Here is a 17,401-nt window from a genome sequence, read left to right as displayed (position 1 = left end):
TTTTTTTTTTCCTGAGTAAATTAGTATATATATATAATGCTTTAATTAATATTTTGTTGTTATTAATATTATAATAATGGTAGGTAATGAGGTCATGGTGGTGGTGGGTTCTGAAAATTGTGTAAAATCAATTGTTAATGGAAAAGACTGCATTCCCATTGCTTGCACACATGATTGTGTCCGGAAATTCGGATCATCTGCTGAAGGACAGTGTATTTCTTTTCTGGAATGTCAATGTACTTACCCTTGTTAATTTCTTGTAATTTTTAATATTTAAGGTTTTAAACTTGTTTATCACCTTCAATTAAATAAAAAGAATTTTCTATTAATCATCCATTTTGTCAGTTAAAAAAGTTGCAATGAATTGAGGTGGAATGGAAAGGCCTCTAAATTAACACAAATATATTCAATCAAAAGTGACGTGACCAAATCGATATAATAAAAAGAGTAGTATTATTTAAGTCTTATTGATAATTATTTATTTAAAAAAAAAAATGACTTTTTTTTTTTTTAATTTGTGATTCCAAAAGAGCATTTAATATTTTACTACACCCCAAATAAAAGAAAAAATGATTAGATAAATCCGAAGATTCCTTATAAAACCTTTTCCAAAATCATCACAACCCTAATTTCTTAAATTAGGGTAAAGGATGCATTGAAGTCAAAGAAAAGAATTTGGGAGCAATGAGAATCTTAGCACCTCCTTCTGCCATCATCGCTAACACCACTTTCCTCGATTGATTGTGTGCTCAACATGCTTTTCGTTGGTTAACAACTCGTATATTATCAGTAAATTGGTTGCTTCGGCATGTCTAACTATTTGACTCACCAAGTCACCACATCCTTCCTTGGCTGATTTCATCCCCACTGCCTTCTCAACTTTGTTAAGTCAAAGATATGGCTGATCTCAGAACCTGTTTAAGGTAAAGTTACAAAATATACATCGGACACGCCGCTTTTATAGCTCAGTTAATTTTTCCTATATTCATGCCTTCATTATGGCTTAATTATTATTGCTTTACCATTTTCCCATTCTCTCTATCTGTTTATATCTTCCCAACTTCTCATCTTTTCTCCATTCACATTAGCCAAAAATGGTGTATTCTCACAGCTCCCTCTTGATGTTGGTGTCTGTGCTTCTCTTGCTTACACTCTCCAATGTGGCTGAGGTTTATGGTAGTCATGGTAATTATAAGAAACTTAAACCATCAGGTAATTACTGTTAACTAATTCAACCTTGATAAATTATGTTTTTGGAATGAAATTGTATATATATTAAACATTTTAGGTGTGTTTGGAATTTAATCATCAGAATGCAATCCCAAGTGTAAGTATAGATGCTCAGCAACGTCGCACAAGAAGCCATGCATGTTCTTCTGCCAAAAGTGCTGCAAAAAATGCCTGTGTGTGCCTCCTGGTGTTTATGGTAACAAGGAAGTTTGCCCTTGCTACAACAACTGGAAGACCAAGGAAGGAAGACCCAAATGCCCTTAATTCAACCTCACTCATTAACTTTCAAATTTTGATGATTAAATAATTAAGCCAAGTCAATCTGTGGCTTTCTCCACTGCTGGCAATAACAGTTGATATTGAACCACCAGCTGGTTACATTTTCATGCAACGTAGTTGCTTTGAGAAGGGCTAGCTAGCTATCTATGTCATTACATTTATATATTTCATTTTTTAATATTTATAAATGCTTAAATCTTAATCATGCTGATTTGATGCTGATAATAAAGGCTAATTTATAAATTTATGTACTAGAAAATATGCTTTCATTTTGCGGATTTGACTAACCTTAGGTAATTAAAATTAATTTTAAAAGTTGCAGACAGAGTTAATAAATTTATAAGGACTCGTAGTTTTTTATTAATTTAGACACAGACAACGGGCCAACTCTCATTGCTAAATGCTTTTATTTTGATTGACTGACTGCCACAATTTGGAAAGAGCAACGCTATAGGCCCATATACATTATCAATATATATATATAAAATAACATATAATCTTATTATTAAATTATTATAAATTAAAAATAAAATAATATTGAATTATATAATAACATATTATTATTTATATATAAAATTATATACATTATTTATATATATAATTTTATTATGAATGATAACATATCACTTGTATTATTCCCATAGAATTTTACTGGAAGAGAGATCTGTTCAAATCCTTTTAAATATTTTCTTGCATAAATAACAGCAGTAAAAAATATTTTAACCATTATAAACAGAATATTTTCAATATTGATAATATTTGAGTTGAACAGGGTCTTTATGAATGTGTTATATTCTGTATATGGAATATTTATCTATATAAAAATAAATATTTAATAAAATAAATTATTCCTTGTGAAAACATTAAAAACATTAACAAAATTTGTAGGAGAATAGATTGCATACCACATATGTCAATCTAAGTGGATTTCCCTTCTATAAATTTGATGGTTATATAATTATAAATACTAGTACTCAGCAACCCCATCTCACTAAGATTAAATTAATTTATAATTTTTTCAAAAAGGAGAAAAAAAAAATGAAAATTTTTTCTATCTGCATCGTTCTTTTACTTGCCCTCCTCCTTGCATCAGGTAAATTTAAATTTTAATTCCTTTCTATTTGAATTTTTTTTGCTAAATAAATTAAAATAATTATATATATATTATTTTCATTAATTAATTAATAAATATTTTGTTATTATTAATATAATAATAATTACAGGCAACAAGGTAATGATGGTGGATGCCAAAGATTGCACAAAATCAGAAATGAAGCCAAAAGGTTGCATTTCCATTGCTTGTAAAGCTAAGTGTGTTGTGGCATTCGGATTCTCTGCTAAAGGAGAGTGCATTACTAAATCTGAATGTCAATGTACTTTCCCTTGTTAATTTTTTATAATTTTTAATATTTAAAAGTGATTATTACTTCAAATTAAATAAAAGATTTATCTATTGATCATCTCTTTTATCAGTTAAAAAATATATATTATATAGATATTGAATGGAAAACCTTTAATAATTTAACTCAAGAATATCAATCAAAAGATAATTTAATTGAAAACAATTAATGGGAAGAAAGTTAATTCTAATTTTACAGGCTGAATAAACCCATTGCAAAAAGAACAATATTATTAAAGGCAACTTAATAATAGTTTTTTTTTTTAAATTATGTTTTTTTTTTTATTTGTAATGCCAAAAGGGCATTTAATCTCTTACTACACCCCAAATAAATAAAAAATAATATTATATCTATAACACATAATTTTCCAAAATTTTTAAGAAGATACAAGACAAGCACAAGAACAAACTTTAACATGATCTCTATTCTTTTTCTTTTGTCGGTGTAGAAATTTCTAAATCAAAAGCATGATCACTCCAACTAGAGATATCAATGGGCCGGGCCAGATCGGGCTGGTTCCGGCTCGGCCCAAAAGTAATGGGCCTTCGGATTGGGTTGACCCATTAAAATATAAAAGCTCGACTCATATAATAATGAGTTTTTATCGGGTTGGGCTTTAATCGGGTCGGCCCGGCCCATTTAATCAAATTTTTTAAAAAATTTTAATTAAAATTTTTTAACATAAATTTTTTTCAATTATTAAAACCAAATATTTTATTTATAATCTCTCACTTGTGACGGAGGAATACCGTGGTTATATGATGAAAAATATTATAAATTGATAACATAGTATAAATAAATTAATTTACATACGGTATAAATTAAAAAACATAAATAAAATATATCTATTATATAACATTTATCTATTCATTTTCTATATTTAAATCTCTGAATTATTCAAAGATAAATAATTATTATTTGTGAATTTATATATTTTATAATATTTTGTAATGATAAAATTAAAATAAAAATGAAATTGTAAATATAAAGAATTATTATTTACGAATTTAGATATTTTTCGAAAGAGAATTAATGAAATTGAAAATATAATGAAATAATTGAAATTGAGAGATTAAAATATTTATAAATAAAAGTGAAAATAAAAGAAAATAGAATAGATTTATTTAAAAAAATAAATTAATTAAAAAAAATTATGCAGAGACCAATCTGCCCTTTTGCCAAGTGGCAGAAGTAGACCAAGGCAGAAGCAGAACCACAAGGCAGCAGAAGCAAATTTTCTGCTGTCTTTTGCTTATGCTGCCCAGAAAAAAAAAAAAATTTATTTTATAAACAGTGCTGGGCCGGGCTGGGCTAGTCCATAAGCTTAATATTAAAGCTATAAGCCTGACCACGATAGACCCATGGGTTTGGCCTGACACTGTAGCCCAACCCCGATAGACCCATGGGTTTGGCCCGACACTCTACAGTGTCGGGTCAGGTTTTATTATGCCCAAATTTTTTTTTGTGCTTCAGGCCGAGCCTCTATTTGGCTCAGCCCAATTGACGTGTCTAACTCCAATATCCTATTGAATGATTGATTTGACATACAAAAATAAATAAAATAAAATATATTAATGGAAGTTTAACATTTAATGGCTTCTTGGGTTATGAATTTGGAAGAGTTTTATTGTGTAACACTTTTGAAAAAAGGTTTCGAAAATTACCAATATTACCATCCATAATAACCAACAAATTTAGTAAGTAATATATTTAAATTCATGAATTACAAATAAAAATAATTCATTATAGGGAGATTTTAAAAAATATAGTTTAATACGAATGTATTATAGTTTGCATATGAAATACTTATCTATATAAAAATTAATATTTAACAAAATATAATATTCTTTATGAAGACATCAACGGGATTTTTGGTTTGAGGATATAATAAATTATTTCGATAATTTATTTTTTATTATTAATACTATTCCAAAAAAGTATGAACGTGTTATATTTAAAGATAAATTTCATAATAGTATGTACGAACGTGCATCTATATGTACGATCATATATCTCTTTTGAAATTTGCCTACGTGGTTTTTATCCACTTGCTAGTGGGGCAAGTCATATGTGGACATATATACTCTAATATATGGGGGTACATAGACTAAAATTAAATGTTTCTCATTTAATTTCACTTCAATTTCCAAACCAAGCTGACCAAAATCAAATTCATGTAGGAAAATGCTATTTTATCCTTGAACATACAAGTAAGTGTTACAATATTTAGTTTGTTAAATAATAAAAAATTGTAGTTATTTTTTATTACTAAGTTGACATATATATAATATATGAAATAATTTTATTACCACATTCTTTTTAAGTATTTTAAAAAAATTATCAAAATATTATATTTCTTTTTACAATTTTATCTCTACTTAATAAATTTAGTTTAACATATTAAAAATATTTAAATAAAATTATATTTGGGTATTTTTCATTATTATCAATTAAACATCAAATTTGAACACATTATTAATTTACAAACAATAATATTTATGATAATATTTAAATCTTGGCTAACTCAAATATTAAATTTATTGCCTTTACAAAAACAAAGAATCTATTTTTACCACATATGCCATTCTAAATAGATTGCCTTTCCATAAAATTGATGGTTATACAATTATAAATACTTGTAGCCACATTAAATTAATATAAAATTTTTTAAAAAGAGGAAAAAATGAAAAATATCTCTATGTGTATGGTTCTTTTACTAGCTCTCCTCTTTGCATCAGGTAAATTTTGAAGTTTTAATAATACCTTTGCATTTGAAACAAGTTTTTTTTTTTTTTTTTCAAATAAAATGAAATAATTATATATTTAATGTTTTTAATTAATTATTTTTATTGTTATTAATATAATAATTACAGGTAATGAGGTAACAATGGTGGATGGCCTTGAATGTTTTAAATCATTTGTGAAGGAAAAAGGTTGCAATGTTACTCTTTGTAAAGCTGGTTGTATTGTGAAATTCGGATTACGTGCTAAAGGAGAGTGTGTGTTTAGCAAAATTTGTCAATGTACTTACAAATGTTAAGTCTTAATAATTTTCAATATTTAAAGTTTTAAGCATGCTTATCACTTTAAATTAAATAAAAAGATTTATTTATTTATTTATTTGTCATTCTTTTATCAGTTATGAAAGTTATATTGAAATAATGTTGTATGAAAAACGAAATAAAATCAGTCAAAAAAAGTATAATATCTAATATATTTTTTAATTAAAATAAATTATGTGTACTTATAATAAATATTAATTTGAGTACTAATGATGATTTATGAGTATGTAATTAAGTAATTTTAAATTAAAGATAAAGTAATACATAATTTCATTGTAACATGTCATCATTAATATTTAAATTGATATTTATTATAAGTATATATAACATATGTTTTATTCTCTATATGCAATATTTATCTCTATAAGAACAAATTTGTGAAGACATTAGAAACAGTGTATTCGAACAAATTGTGAAATACTGACTTCAAAATTGAGAGTGTAAGAATCTTTAATATGATGGGTAGATTATACGTAATGAAAATTTACAAAAGCTTAGGTTAAACGTTGATGTTTGTTGAATTAATATTTAATAAAATAAACCATTCTTTATGAAGACATTGAATTATATAACAAATTGTGAAATCATAGAATAAATTTTATACCAAATATATTATCATATTCATATCTTTAAAAATCTATATGGATTGCTTTCCATATATTTAATGTTATACAAATTATAAAGACTAGTAGCCACACCTCACCTCAAAAAAATTAAATTAATTCATAATTCTTTAAAAAAAAAAAAGAGAAAAAATGAAAAATTTCTCAATCTATATGATTCTTTTATTAGTGCCCCTCTTTGTTGTAGGTAAATTTACATTTTGATTACTTTAAAATTGAATCAAGTATTTTTTATTAAACAAAATATATATGTATATATTTAAAGTGTTTAATTAATATTTTATCGTTATTAATATTATTTTTATCCTTATTAGTTCATTGTAATTTTCAATATTAAAGGTTTTAAGCATGTTTATCGCATTAAATTTAATAAATAAAGATTTATCTATTAATCACTTTTTTTATCTATTATGAAAGTGGTATTAAATTGATGTTGAATGGAAAACCTTCAAAAAAAAAATTAACACAATAAAATCAATGAAAAGATAAATTAATTGAAAAAATTAATGGGAAGAGATGTAATTTCAATTTTACAGGTTTGAATGAACATATTGTGAAAATAGTAGCATTATTTATGGCTACTCAATAATAACCCTTCTTTTTTCAAAAAAAAAAAAAAAAGTATATTTTTTCATTTGTGTTTCCAAAAGGGCATTTAATCTCTTACTACACCACAAATAAATGAAAAAAGTTTTATAATTGTTTTTCCAAAAGGGCAAAACCTATTTGTGAAGTCGATTAACAGTTTAATCGATCGATTTGATCTAATTATTAAAATTTTGGTATACATATCAATGGTCAAACTATTCTATAAGAAAATTTTACATATATATATATATATATATATATATATATATATATATATATATATATATATATATATATAAAGAGAGAGAGAGAGAGAATTATTTTGTATTTAGGAAATTTATCTATACAAAAATAAAGATTTAATAAAACAAACCATTCCTTGTGAAGACATAAAAAATAAAGAATTATAATAAATTGTTTCCATATATATCATCCTATTCATATATCTAAAAATCTAAATGGATTGTCTTTCTAAAAATTTGATGGTTCTTTTACTTGCGCTCCTCTTTGCACTTTCAATCTACATTAAAAATTTATAATTATTGGACTATGGCTACTGCACTTTCTGAAGCTGATGGAATTGACTATACTTATCCTGAAGAGGTTACAAAGAAACATAGATGTGAAAATGTAATTTTTTAAAAATACAAGAAAAGGAAATAATATACTGATCACTTCTCATATCATTTAACTGAAGCAATCGATAATTTCCATTATCTGATGATCTAAAGAAAGGCTCCCATATGTTCTAATTCAGTATTTTCCTCAATTTATGTTGAGTGTCCTGTGCTTGAAAGATTCAAAACGATCGCTCATTTCATTCAACATCAATGAAAATAAGAGATAAAATCTGAACATGATGTGTGTCTTAGCATCCTAAGATCCTATCATGGAAGTTTTTTTAAGTTCACATAATCAAAAAATACATTGACAATCTAGCACAAATACATTCCATTCTAGTCAGCAATCTAAGCAAATTTGTGCAGGCATGGGCTTTAACTTGAAGCAAATGCATTAACCATGCAATGAAGAAGTTGATTGTGATACAAAGTTTAACAATTTTGAAAGTATGTCTGTTCTAATTGCCGGACTCCACGTGAACACTTAATAAAAGAAGTCAATAAGGGAAACGCTGGTTCATGAACCGGCACTTTTCCTTCTGTGTGAAAACACCCCACATGGAGGCTGCTAACAAATCCTCATTTTGGCTCAAGTTATGTCAAAATTTGATCAAATGGGAATGGACCCACTTGATGGAGGCTCCATTCAAATCTAACGGCGACAACGGGTGATCATCTGGACCCAAAAATTCTGGGTTCCATCGCTGGACCTGGAATTCCTTGGAAAATTGAATTGCTAAACTTACATGATGCCTTACTGTTTAATATACATCTACTTTTGGCATTTGGTTTGGTAAACTTTTTCCCTTTAATTTAATCTAATTTTCTTTTAATAAGTGCCCTTTGTTGAATACTCAGATTTAAACTGTTTAGTGAATCTTAATTCCAGGGATGGACTTTCCAAAAGCTAAAGAAAGGTGAGGGTGAGGGCCACTAAAAGCAAAAGCAGAGAGATGGACCGCGTTCTCAGCACATTAATCAAAGCTTTATTCAGGTAAAGGTTCATAGTCACCATCATAGTCCCGTAATCTGAACCATTTCCCTCTCTTCTTCAACTGAACTTCTCAGCCTTTTCATAATGCCCACCACTTTTGACACCTTAGTTTCATCATTCCTGCCCGCCTTTCACTGTCCTTTAAATATAGAATCCCAAGTCTCCTAGCTTAAAATACCTAATATATAGCTACTGCTCAAGTGGCCTTATTATTTATCTGCTGTAAAATTGCTTATAGTATGAAACACACTCAATGAAGACTTTCTTATTATCAGAAACCCCATTGAATATATCATAAACATCCTATAAGAAAACTCTATGAAAGTACCAAACAAATTCCATGAAAAAAGGGGGAAGTGGGTTTTAATTACTGGGATTTTTAGCAGCCTGAAACAAAACTTAAGCAAATAATCCATGAAGTTGAATTTTGAGAGCGTGTGTCTAGAAATGAGATTGCAGGTGGGCCAGTTCTTCTACATTATACACACAATGGCCTGCCGCTGCCATTGCCAAAACCATTCATATGGATGGTACTCTGGTGGACCACTCCTCCTGCGCATGGTGACCCCTAAAAATACGTTTCTGTGGACCAAATGGCTCAACCTAAGTCACAGTTTATTGAAGAATCATCAAGGCAAGAATTTCTAATAATAATTAATCATCATTATGCAGCTCAAATAATGAAACCAGAATCCCTAAACTGGCCCCAAGGCTTAATGAATTTGGATACTTTTTTAATGGAACAGATGAATTTCAATTTAAGCGATTTACTTGAAAATAGATTAGAAAATCCCACTTGAATTCCACTCTGATACAATCTCATAATAAAACCAAATTAAGATATAAAGACAAATAGGAAAATAATTTAAATAGTTACCTTAACAATATACTATGACTGAACATACAAACCATATTTTAAAACTTGATAATAATCTTTTGCCCATTGAGGAGCCTTTCAACACCTACTCCTTGAAGTTTTCTTCTTTCATTCTTTCTTCTGTTCCTTTTTTTCCAGCATTTCAGAAAGTATTCTCCTTTGATTTTGTGTGTTTGTGTGAATTACAAAGAAAGCATTAGCATTATTCATGGCTGGAAACAAATTTGCAACCATGTTGCACAAGAACACCCACAAAATCACTATGATTCTAGTCTATGCAGTCCTTGAATGGATCTTGATCATTCTTCTTCTCCTCAACTCTTTGTTCACTTATTTGATCACAAAGTTTGCCGACTACTTTGGCCTTAAAAGGCCCTGCTTATGGTGTTCTAGAGTTGATCATGTCTTGGAGCCTGGAAATAATACAAACTCCTACAGAGATCTTGTATGTGAGGCTCATGCTAGTGAGATTTCCAGACTGACTTATTGTTCGGGTCATCAAAGATTGGCTGAAACTCACAATTTGTGCACGGAATGCTTGGCTTCTCAGCCACAAAACAACGATGAATCCATTGGGATGGCAAGGAGGATCACGTTCATTTCTTTGATGAGTACGCAGAAACTTGACAATGGTGATCGGGTTGACAGATGTTCTTGCTGCAGTGAGAGCTTGAGCAGTAAGCTTTATCCTCCTTACTTGCTTTTTAAGTCTTCTTGGGGTGCTTTGGATTATGCACAGGCAAGAGGTTTGATTACAGAAGCAATGGATGATGACAACAATGGAGTTGAGTTCAAAGAGAAAAAGAAGCCTAACAGCCCAGCAAGTCTTGAGGAAAATGAGTTAAGTAATGTTATTTCTGATATTGATAGTTTCGGTCTCACAGAAGTTGCAGAGGAAAATTACTCAAGGTCTGAATCAAACCTGCAATATGAAGAAAAGGAAGCTTATGAAGGTGAGGAATCAGGTAAGGCTTCCGTTCATTCTTCTCTTGATGAAGACAACATCATTCAATTCTGTTCAGGAGAAGATGATTTACTTGAAATTATCAACCTGGGTTCTGAAAAAAATATTGAGTTTCATTTCAATCGATTAATTCCCATTGAGTTGATTGATTCATCAACTGCGGCAAATCAAGTATCCTGCAAAATAGACGAGGGGGTGCTTAGAACAAAAGTTGATGAAAATGAAACTTTTGGTTCTTCATTACTGAGTGAAACGCAAGACAATGTCTTGGTAGAGGCACAATTAATTGGAATGGATGACAACGGAGAGAAGGCAAGGTATGAAGAATCAGAAAAATCGGAGAATGGTGTGGATGAAGTTGAGGATTTTTCAGTTCAAAATGTTGGAGAAAAGAAAATCAGGAACAGAAGAATAGATCAGATTTTATCCACAAATGGCGATGACATTGGAACAGAAACCGTGAATGAACCAGGTAGCCTTAAAGGTACATCTAAATGATGATAATGCCTCAAATTCTTTGATCAACATGACCCCTGATATTTTCTTCCTTGCTAATTACTTATTTGTTGATTAAAACAGCTCAAACAGAAGAAGCAAATGAGGCAGCCAACAAGCCTCAAGCTCAAGAACCCGCATTGACATGCCAACAAGAAGACCAATCTTCCATGAACAAACCTGAGTCTGAATTTATTAACCACTCTGAAGACATCTGTCAGAATGATCTTGGCAAGTAGTAAATCTAATTTTATATTATTTGCATATGATATTTGGTGATAAGATTCTAATTTAAGTTTGGAATTTTCAACTAGATCAAAAGCATGAAGAGACAAACACCAACCAGGAGAATATGAGTTTGGTTTGCAAGAATCAAGAAGGGATCAACTTAAATTTGTCCATTCGTTCGGAGCCTAATGAAGCAGATGAAGAGAAATTTCCCGAGACACCAACCTATGCTGAAAATTTCCAGTACTTGCACAAGAAATTACTACTGTTGGAGAAGATAGAATCAGGAACAGAAGAATCTTTGGATGGAAGTGTAATAAGCGAGATGGAAAGTAGTGATCCGGTCCGAACAATTGAGCGGTTGAGATCAGCTCTGAGAACCGAACGGAAAACCCTGGGTGCCTTATATGCAGAACTAGAGGAAGAAAGGAGTGCCTCTGCCATTGCTGCTAACCAGACAATGGCTATGATAACCAGGCTTCAAGAGGAGAAAGCAGCAATGCAAATGGAAGCTTTACAATATCAGAGAATGATGGAAGAGCAATCTGAATATGATCAGGAAGCCTTACAACTTCTGAATGACCTCATGGTCAAGAGAGAAAAGGAGAAGCAAGAACTTGAGAAAGAATTGGAAGTATATCACAAGAAGGTTCTGGATTATGAATTGAAAGAGAAGATGAGAATAATGAGGAGAAGTATTGATGGAAGCATAAGAAGCAGGAAATCTTCTGCTTCTTGCAGCAATTCTGAGGATACCGATGAGCTCTCGATCGATCTTAATCGTGAAGCAAAGGATGAAGAGAGTAGCTTCTGCAGCCGTCAAGAAAGCAGTAACAATTCTCCAGCCGATGAAGTTATAAATTTGGAAGAAATGGCGCTGGATTGTGTCCAGCATATGACTGCTCTTGATGAATCATTGACAGAATTTGAGGAAGAGAGGTTGTCCATTCTAGATCAGCTTAAGATACTTGAAGAGAAACTACTTACAGTTGGTGATGATGAATTCATTGAGGATATGAAATCAATAAACCAATCCTCAAACTATGGTGTCAATCAACTTGATGAGAACCATGAATTTAGCAGTCCAACAGAAAATGGAGACTCAAATGATTTTTATAAGGATAGGCTTTATCCTGAGAGCAAAACTATGGTTTCCATGGCAAAGAGCCTGCTTCCTCTTCTGGATGCAACTGATAATGAGACAGAAGAATTGATATATGAACAACAGGCAGAGTTTGAATCTGTTGAAATTCAAAACTCTTCAGTTTCCACTCTTGATCTTGACAACAAAAGACTAGCCATTGTGGAAGAGGTGGATCATGTGTACGAGCGACTCCAAGCTCTCGAAGAAGATAGGGAGTTTCTAAAGCATTGTGTGAGCTCTGTAAAGAAAGGAGACAGAGGTATGGATCTTCTCCAAGAGATCTTGCAACATCTCCGTGATCTGAGGGCAGTCGAACTCCGAGCAAGTAACATGGATAATGATGCTCAGATCCTCTAGAAAGAAGTTGCAGCAAAAAAATGGAACTGATTACAAGAGGTAAGTTTACTTAATTGAAAATAATCTTGGTAATTTTGTACATCAAGACTGCTTTCTATGTTAACTGATATGAACAAATTTTCCAACGAATGCAGACTGCTTTCTCCATGATGAGATTAATGACACTGCAGATGTCAGCTGTATAAGAACTTCGCCTGAGCAAGCAAGCAAAAAAAGTTTATAGAATTAAGAATTTTCCGCCCAAAAACCAGGAAACCTCTAGATGGGGGAGGTGATCCTGTGGTCTGGTTTGTTTAAATTAGTGAAGGTCATGCAGACTACAAAAGTTGAAGGTTTGCCCTTACCTCTTAAGTTGTCTTCTGGGCTTCTACACAATCATGTGAAGCCTAAATTTTGTAGTATCTCCCCCTCACTGCTCCTTTTTCCTGGAAAAGGCAAAAGATGGTAAGCTTGAATGTGCAGGGAAGGTACTCATTTCATTATATTTATATCTCATTTGAGCATAGAGGGGAAGGGGCTAAAGGGGAAGAGGAAGAAAGGATAGTTCTTTCTTCCCCTGGTGTTAGACTTGTTAAATGCCATGAATTTTCAGTAAATGGAAACAATTATATTGTTAAACATCTGTCAGTTGTCTTCATTCATCAGGGGTGTTTGTCATTGAAATGCTTTAACCCTTGCTTTGTGAACCAGTTGCAGGGCAGCTAGCTTTTCACAGAAATAGAAGACAAGAACCAATTTAAGTTTCTTTCTAAATTACATCGGTTTTTACAGTTTCATCGTCTAAGTTAATGTTTAGGTGTACATGACTGCAATGAGACAATCCTCAGTTCAAAGGTTGAAAGTTTTTTCCAGGAAGTAAATAAACAACTAAAAACGTACAATTTAAAACTATGCATCATGTTATCATGCTAGTATATAATTACTGTAGAGTCTTATCAGTTGACTGAAAATCAGAAAAGGCAGTAGAACACAAAATGCAACAAATAAATAAAACTAAACAACATAGTTATGAATGTTTAAACCATCTTTACAAAAAATAGTTTCCACTATAAGTGACATCTTGATCTCAATTATTGGGAAAAAACCTTTAGCCCTTGTTGACATCTTTGAATTTAGATTTTGTTTTAGTTCTCTCATCTTTATGCTATAACCTTTTGTCAATTTCTCAAATAACTATAGTCTTACCTCGTGTTGTAATTTTTTTGCTTGTGTTTTGTGAGATTAAGGATATCCAAACAAAATAAATAATTGGGATTAGTATTAAATGGGAGAACTTATATTATTCGAAGTTGTATTAACCGGTTGTGAGATTAAGGATCTCTAAAATATATTCTTGGAATCATAGATTTTTGATCCAACACAAAAAATTTTAAAGGAAAAATTAGGATATCAAGATATTAACTAATTAATACACTATAAAATAAGGTTAAAATTATATGTTCAGTGTAATTAGATATCTATTGATAAAGAAAAATAACACGTAAAAATAATACATTTATTATATATAAATGATATTATTGTTATTGAAAATGATTTTGAGGAAACAATAGTTTTAAAGAATGAATTCAAAAGAAAAACTTCTAATTCCTTGAGGTGCTTTTTTGGGATAATTATTTCTTGATCAAATATAATAATTATTCTGTCAAATAAAACATGTCTTGCATCAATTAGAATTAGAATGTTGGCATGACAACGGATCTTTTATGTCAACTATTAGCACTTCGTAATAAAAGCACACAACAAAATAGATGTTGACTAGGTGAATCTGGGAAAACTATGAAATTCAGCAGAAGTTGATCTTGTCAGCATCCATACAATGGTTCTGATTTTCAGTTATCGATAAAGACAAAAATTGTATGCTAGCTATACTGTATAAAGACAAGAACAAAACAAGAAGGGTCTCATCTTTGCTGATGCATGACATGAACCAATTGTTTGATTTAGTCAACTTTTTTCACACCCTAACGAAATCAAATGCAAATCTTACGTACATCATACTACTTTCCATTCATCTCCATCTATTTTTACCTCTGTTACAGAAGTTCACGATTCTGCATTCATATTTTACATATTTTACCCACAGACTCTTATCATATAGAAAGCAAAAAATATTATCAAACAGTGATTGAAGAACATCTTTAATTTTTATTCTTGATTAATTTCCTTTTTCCCCTTTTCCTTTTACAGAATGATAAGAAAGACTAATCAAGCAAAAAGAATGAAAAGAAAAACAAAGTGTTCATAAAAGCAACTTAACTAAAGCAGTTTGCTTACCAGGCATCACTGCCATGTTCCGATCTAGCTTTTGGATACTTAAAATATTGAGATTGGAGAGGCGACTCTTAAACTTTTCTTTCCTTCAAGTTCACTATAAGAATAAAACCAAAAATTTAAAAAAAAAAAAAAACAATTGACAGAGAATCGTTAACTGTGTATAATTCTTTTCTCAATGACCGTATAACGTGTGAACTCCTCAGTCATGGCTTCTGTAATTTTTCTTGGGATGCGTTACGTAGATTGCGTCAGTCTTATAAAGACGGCTGAAGTTCTACGATTGACAGATAATGTTACGTAAAATCAGAGGGGACCCGGATTTTTATTTTGGATAGGGTACGGATTTTTTTAGATCCTCTTTTGACCGGGATTTTATAGAACAAAGGTCTAATGTTCCCAGCTTCGTGGGATTGAAACGACTGATCATGAATTTGACTCTACATATCTTATCATGATTTGAGAAAATAAATAAATAAATAGATAATATTTATTAGGTTAAAAGACAATTTTTTATTTAAAATTTGAAATTTATTGAAATGATAAATTTTTATATTTTAATTTAAAAAATTAAATTTTACTTCTCATTCATTTTTGTTTATGAATTTCATTGAGTGAAACGGTAAATTTACATAACTTTTATTATTTTCTTATTTCTTATTTTTTTTCTATTGTTTTTTTAATTTCTCTTTTAAAAATTTTTAAATTTTCTATATCTTCTTTAATAATTTTAAAAAATGGCTGTTACACCTTAAAAAAATTGATCAAAAAACAATATTTTAATGCTGGTTAAAGTTTAGATATTTTTAATTAATGATTACTAAAGATGGATTTATCAAAAAAAAAAGTTCAGATATTTTTTTAAAGTTTAAGAGATAAATTTTTGCAATTATAAAATATATTAGTAATTTGATATGTATAATAAATGTTAATGTCAATTTATAATTTTAATAAAAAAGTTAAACAGTTTTTTTAAAGAAAACCAAACAAATTCATTAATAAAATTAGATGATGGGTGAAATTTTTAATTTTTGAAAGATAAAGGTAACAATTTGACTTCAGCAAACTTTGGGTTGGAAATAGTCATTTGACCTATTTATTAACATAACTATTCATCAAGGTAGAAATTTTTTTATTAATTTGAAAACTTTCAAAAGATTTGGTCATATTATCATACATTATAAGGATTAATGATATTAACTCATTATAAAATCATTTGTTATATAAGAATATATTTTCCTTTTTATTTTATGAACTTGATAATTATATAAAAACTGTCCTTTTGGTAAATGTGAGAAATTGGGCGATGCAATCGATAAACACCTGATTTTCGTACGCATTGGATTGTGACATTAAGTAATTGTTAATTTATTATAATAATTTTCATCAATCTTATCATAAAATAATTTATTTATTTTTTAATCTTACTGAAATTTGATGAAAGAAAATCCTTGCATAATTTTACACATGCATGTTCAAGAAAATGAACATATCTATGTTTAAGTGAAAGGTCAAATCAGTATTTTCCAGCCAAGGTATGATTAATTGATAAATGTTAATTCTTTAAGTTTAAAAAAAAATCAAAATTTCATTAGTCATTCACTTGTGTTATTTAATTTGCTAAGTTTTTCTAATTTTTTTTTTTTGTATTTTTATTAAAATTACAAAACTATTATTTACACTTAATATAAATGCCAATCTTACTAATATATTTTTATAAATTTTTAAATTTAACACTAAAACTCTTAAAAAATATTAATATTAACTAATTTTATTACTGGTTTTGTCTTGTCTTAGACTTATTAGAGAAATAGTTTCAATTCTTGATTAATTTAAAATAATGCATTTTGGTGAGTTCTTTGATGATGTAATTATCATTTTTGAAACACTAAAACACATATTGAAATTTTTAAAAAATCAAAAGCACCCCTAAACTTTTTAGAACTTTCAAAACCCCTAAAAATTTTCAACACTTTTAATATTTTAAAAAATTGTGTGTGCCCCCCTAAACTTTTGAAAAAGGAAAATTCAAAAACAAGGGAGCAAGAGAAAAAATAAAAAGAGAAAAAATAAAAAAAAAATATACAAAATAACACTTTAACCATTTCATTTAATAAAATTTACTAACAAAAATAGATAATTGGTAAAAATTTGACTTTTTGGCCATAATGAAATGACCCCAATTACCTAAAATTCTTCAAATATAAAATATAACACATGTACAAATTAGTTACGTATACACTCAAATAAAGAAAATTTTTAGTAGTTG

General features: G+C 29.4%; 2 protein-coding genes across 4 annotated transcripts; both read left to right on the top strand.

The window, feature by feature from the left end:
- Positions 1 to 1,094: 1,094 nt before the first annotated feature.
- On the top strand, positions 1,095 to 1,494 carry LOC123226106 (protein RSI-1-like). Its single transcript, XM_044650591.1, has 2 exons — positions 1,095 to 1,212; positions 1,313 to 1,494. The coding sequence occupies exons 1-2, from the start codon at positions 1,095 to 1,097 to the stop codon at positions 1,492 to 1,494; spliced, it is 300 nt and encodes a 99-aa protein (XP_044506526.1).
- An 8,178-nt stretch (positions 1,495 to 9,672) lies between these two features.
- Positions 9,673 to 13,617, top strand: LOC123224920 (myosin-binding protein 3-like). 3 transcript variants are annotated; one of them, XM_044648698.1, is made up of 4 exons: positions 9,673 to 11,121; positions 11,217 to 11,363; positions 11,447 to 12,900; positions 12,948 to 12,957. In XM_044648698.1, the coding sequence occupies exons 1-3, from the start codon at positions 9,882 to 9,884 to the stop codon at positions 12,859 to 12,861; spliced, it is 2,802 nt and encodes a 933-aa protein (XP_044504633.1). In that variant the 5' UTR covers positions 9,673 to 9,881; the 3' UTR covers positions 12,862 to 12,900; positions 12,948 to 12,957. The 3 variants fall into 3 exon arrangements, with proteins under 3 accessions (XP_044504633.1, XP_044504634.1, XP_044504632.1); XM_044648699.1 differs by lacking the exon at positions 12,948 to 12,957 and adding an exon at positions 12,996 to 13,617 and having other exon boundaries at positions 9,675 to 11,109; XM_044648697.1 differs by lacking the exon at positions 12,948 to 12,957 and adding an exon at positions 12,996 to 13,617 and having other exon boundaries at positions 9,675 to 11,121.
- Positions 13,618 to 17,401: the final 3,784 nt, after the last annotated feature.

This window comes from Mangifera indica, chromosome 9 (genome assembly GCF_011075055.1).
Source record: "Mangifera indica cultivar Alphonso chromosome 9, CATAS_Mindica_2.1, whole genome shotgun sequence".
NCBI lineage: Eukaryota > Viridiplantae > Streptophyta > Magnoliopsida > Sapindales > Anacardiaceae > Mangifera > Mangifera indica.
Note: the sequence above shows the minus strand (reverse complement) of the source record. Positions and strands in the feature narration are given on the sequence as shown.

Excerpts from the sequence above, each read along its gene's own strand:
- LOC123226106 (XM_044650591.1), top strand. The coding sequence starts at position 1,095 with ATGGTGTATTCTCACAGCTCCCTCTTGATGTTGGTGTCTGTGCTTCTC. Across the intron at positions 1,213-1,312 it reads TAAGAAACTTAAACCATCAG|AATGCAATCCCAAGTGTAAG; the intron begins GTAATTACTGTT and ends TTTAATCATCAG.
- LOC123224920 (XM_044648697.1), top strand. The coding sequence starts at position 9,882 with ATGGCTGGAAACAAATTTGCAACCATGTTGCACAAGAACACCCACAAA. Across the intron at positions 11,122-11,216 it reads TGAACCAGGTAGCCTTAAAG|CTCAAACAGAAGAAGCAAAT; the intron begins GTACATCTAAAT and ends TGATTAAAACAG. Across the intron at positions 11,364-11,446 it reads CATCTGTCAGAATGATCTTG|ATCAAAAGCATGAAGAGACA; the intron begins GCAAGTAGTAAA and ends ATTTTCAACTAG.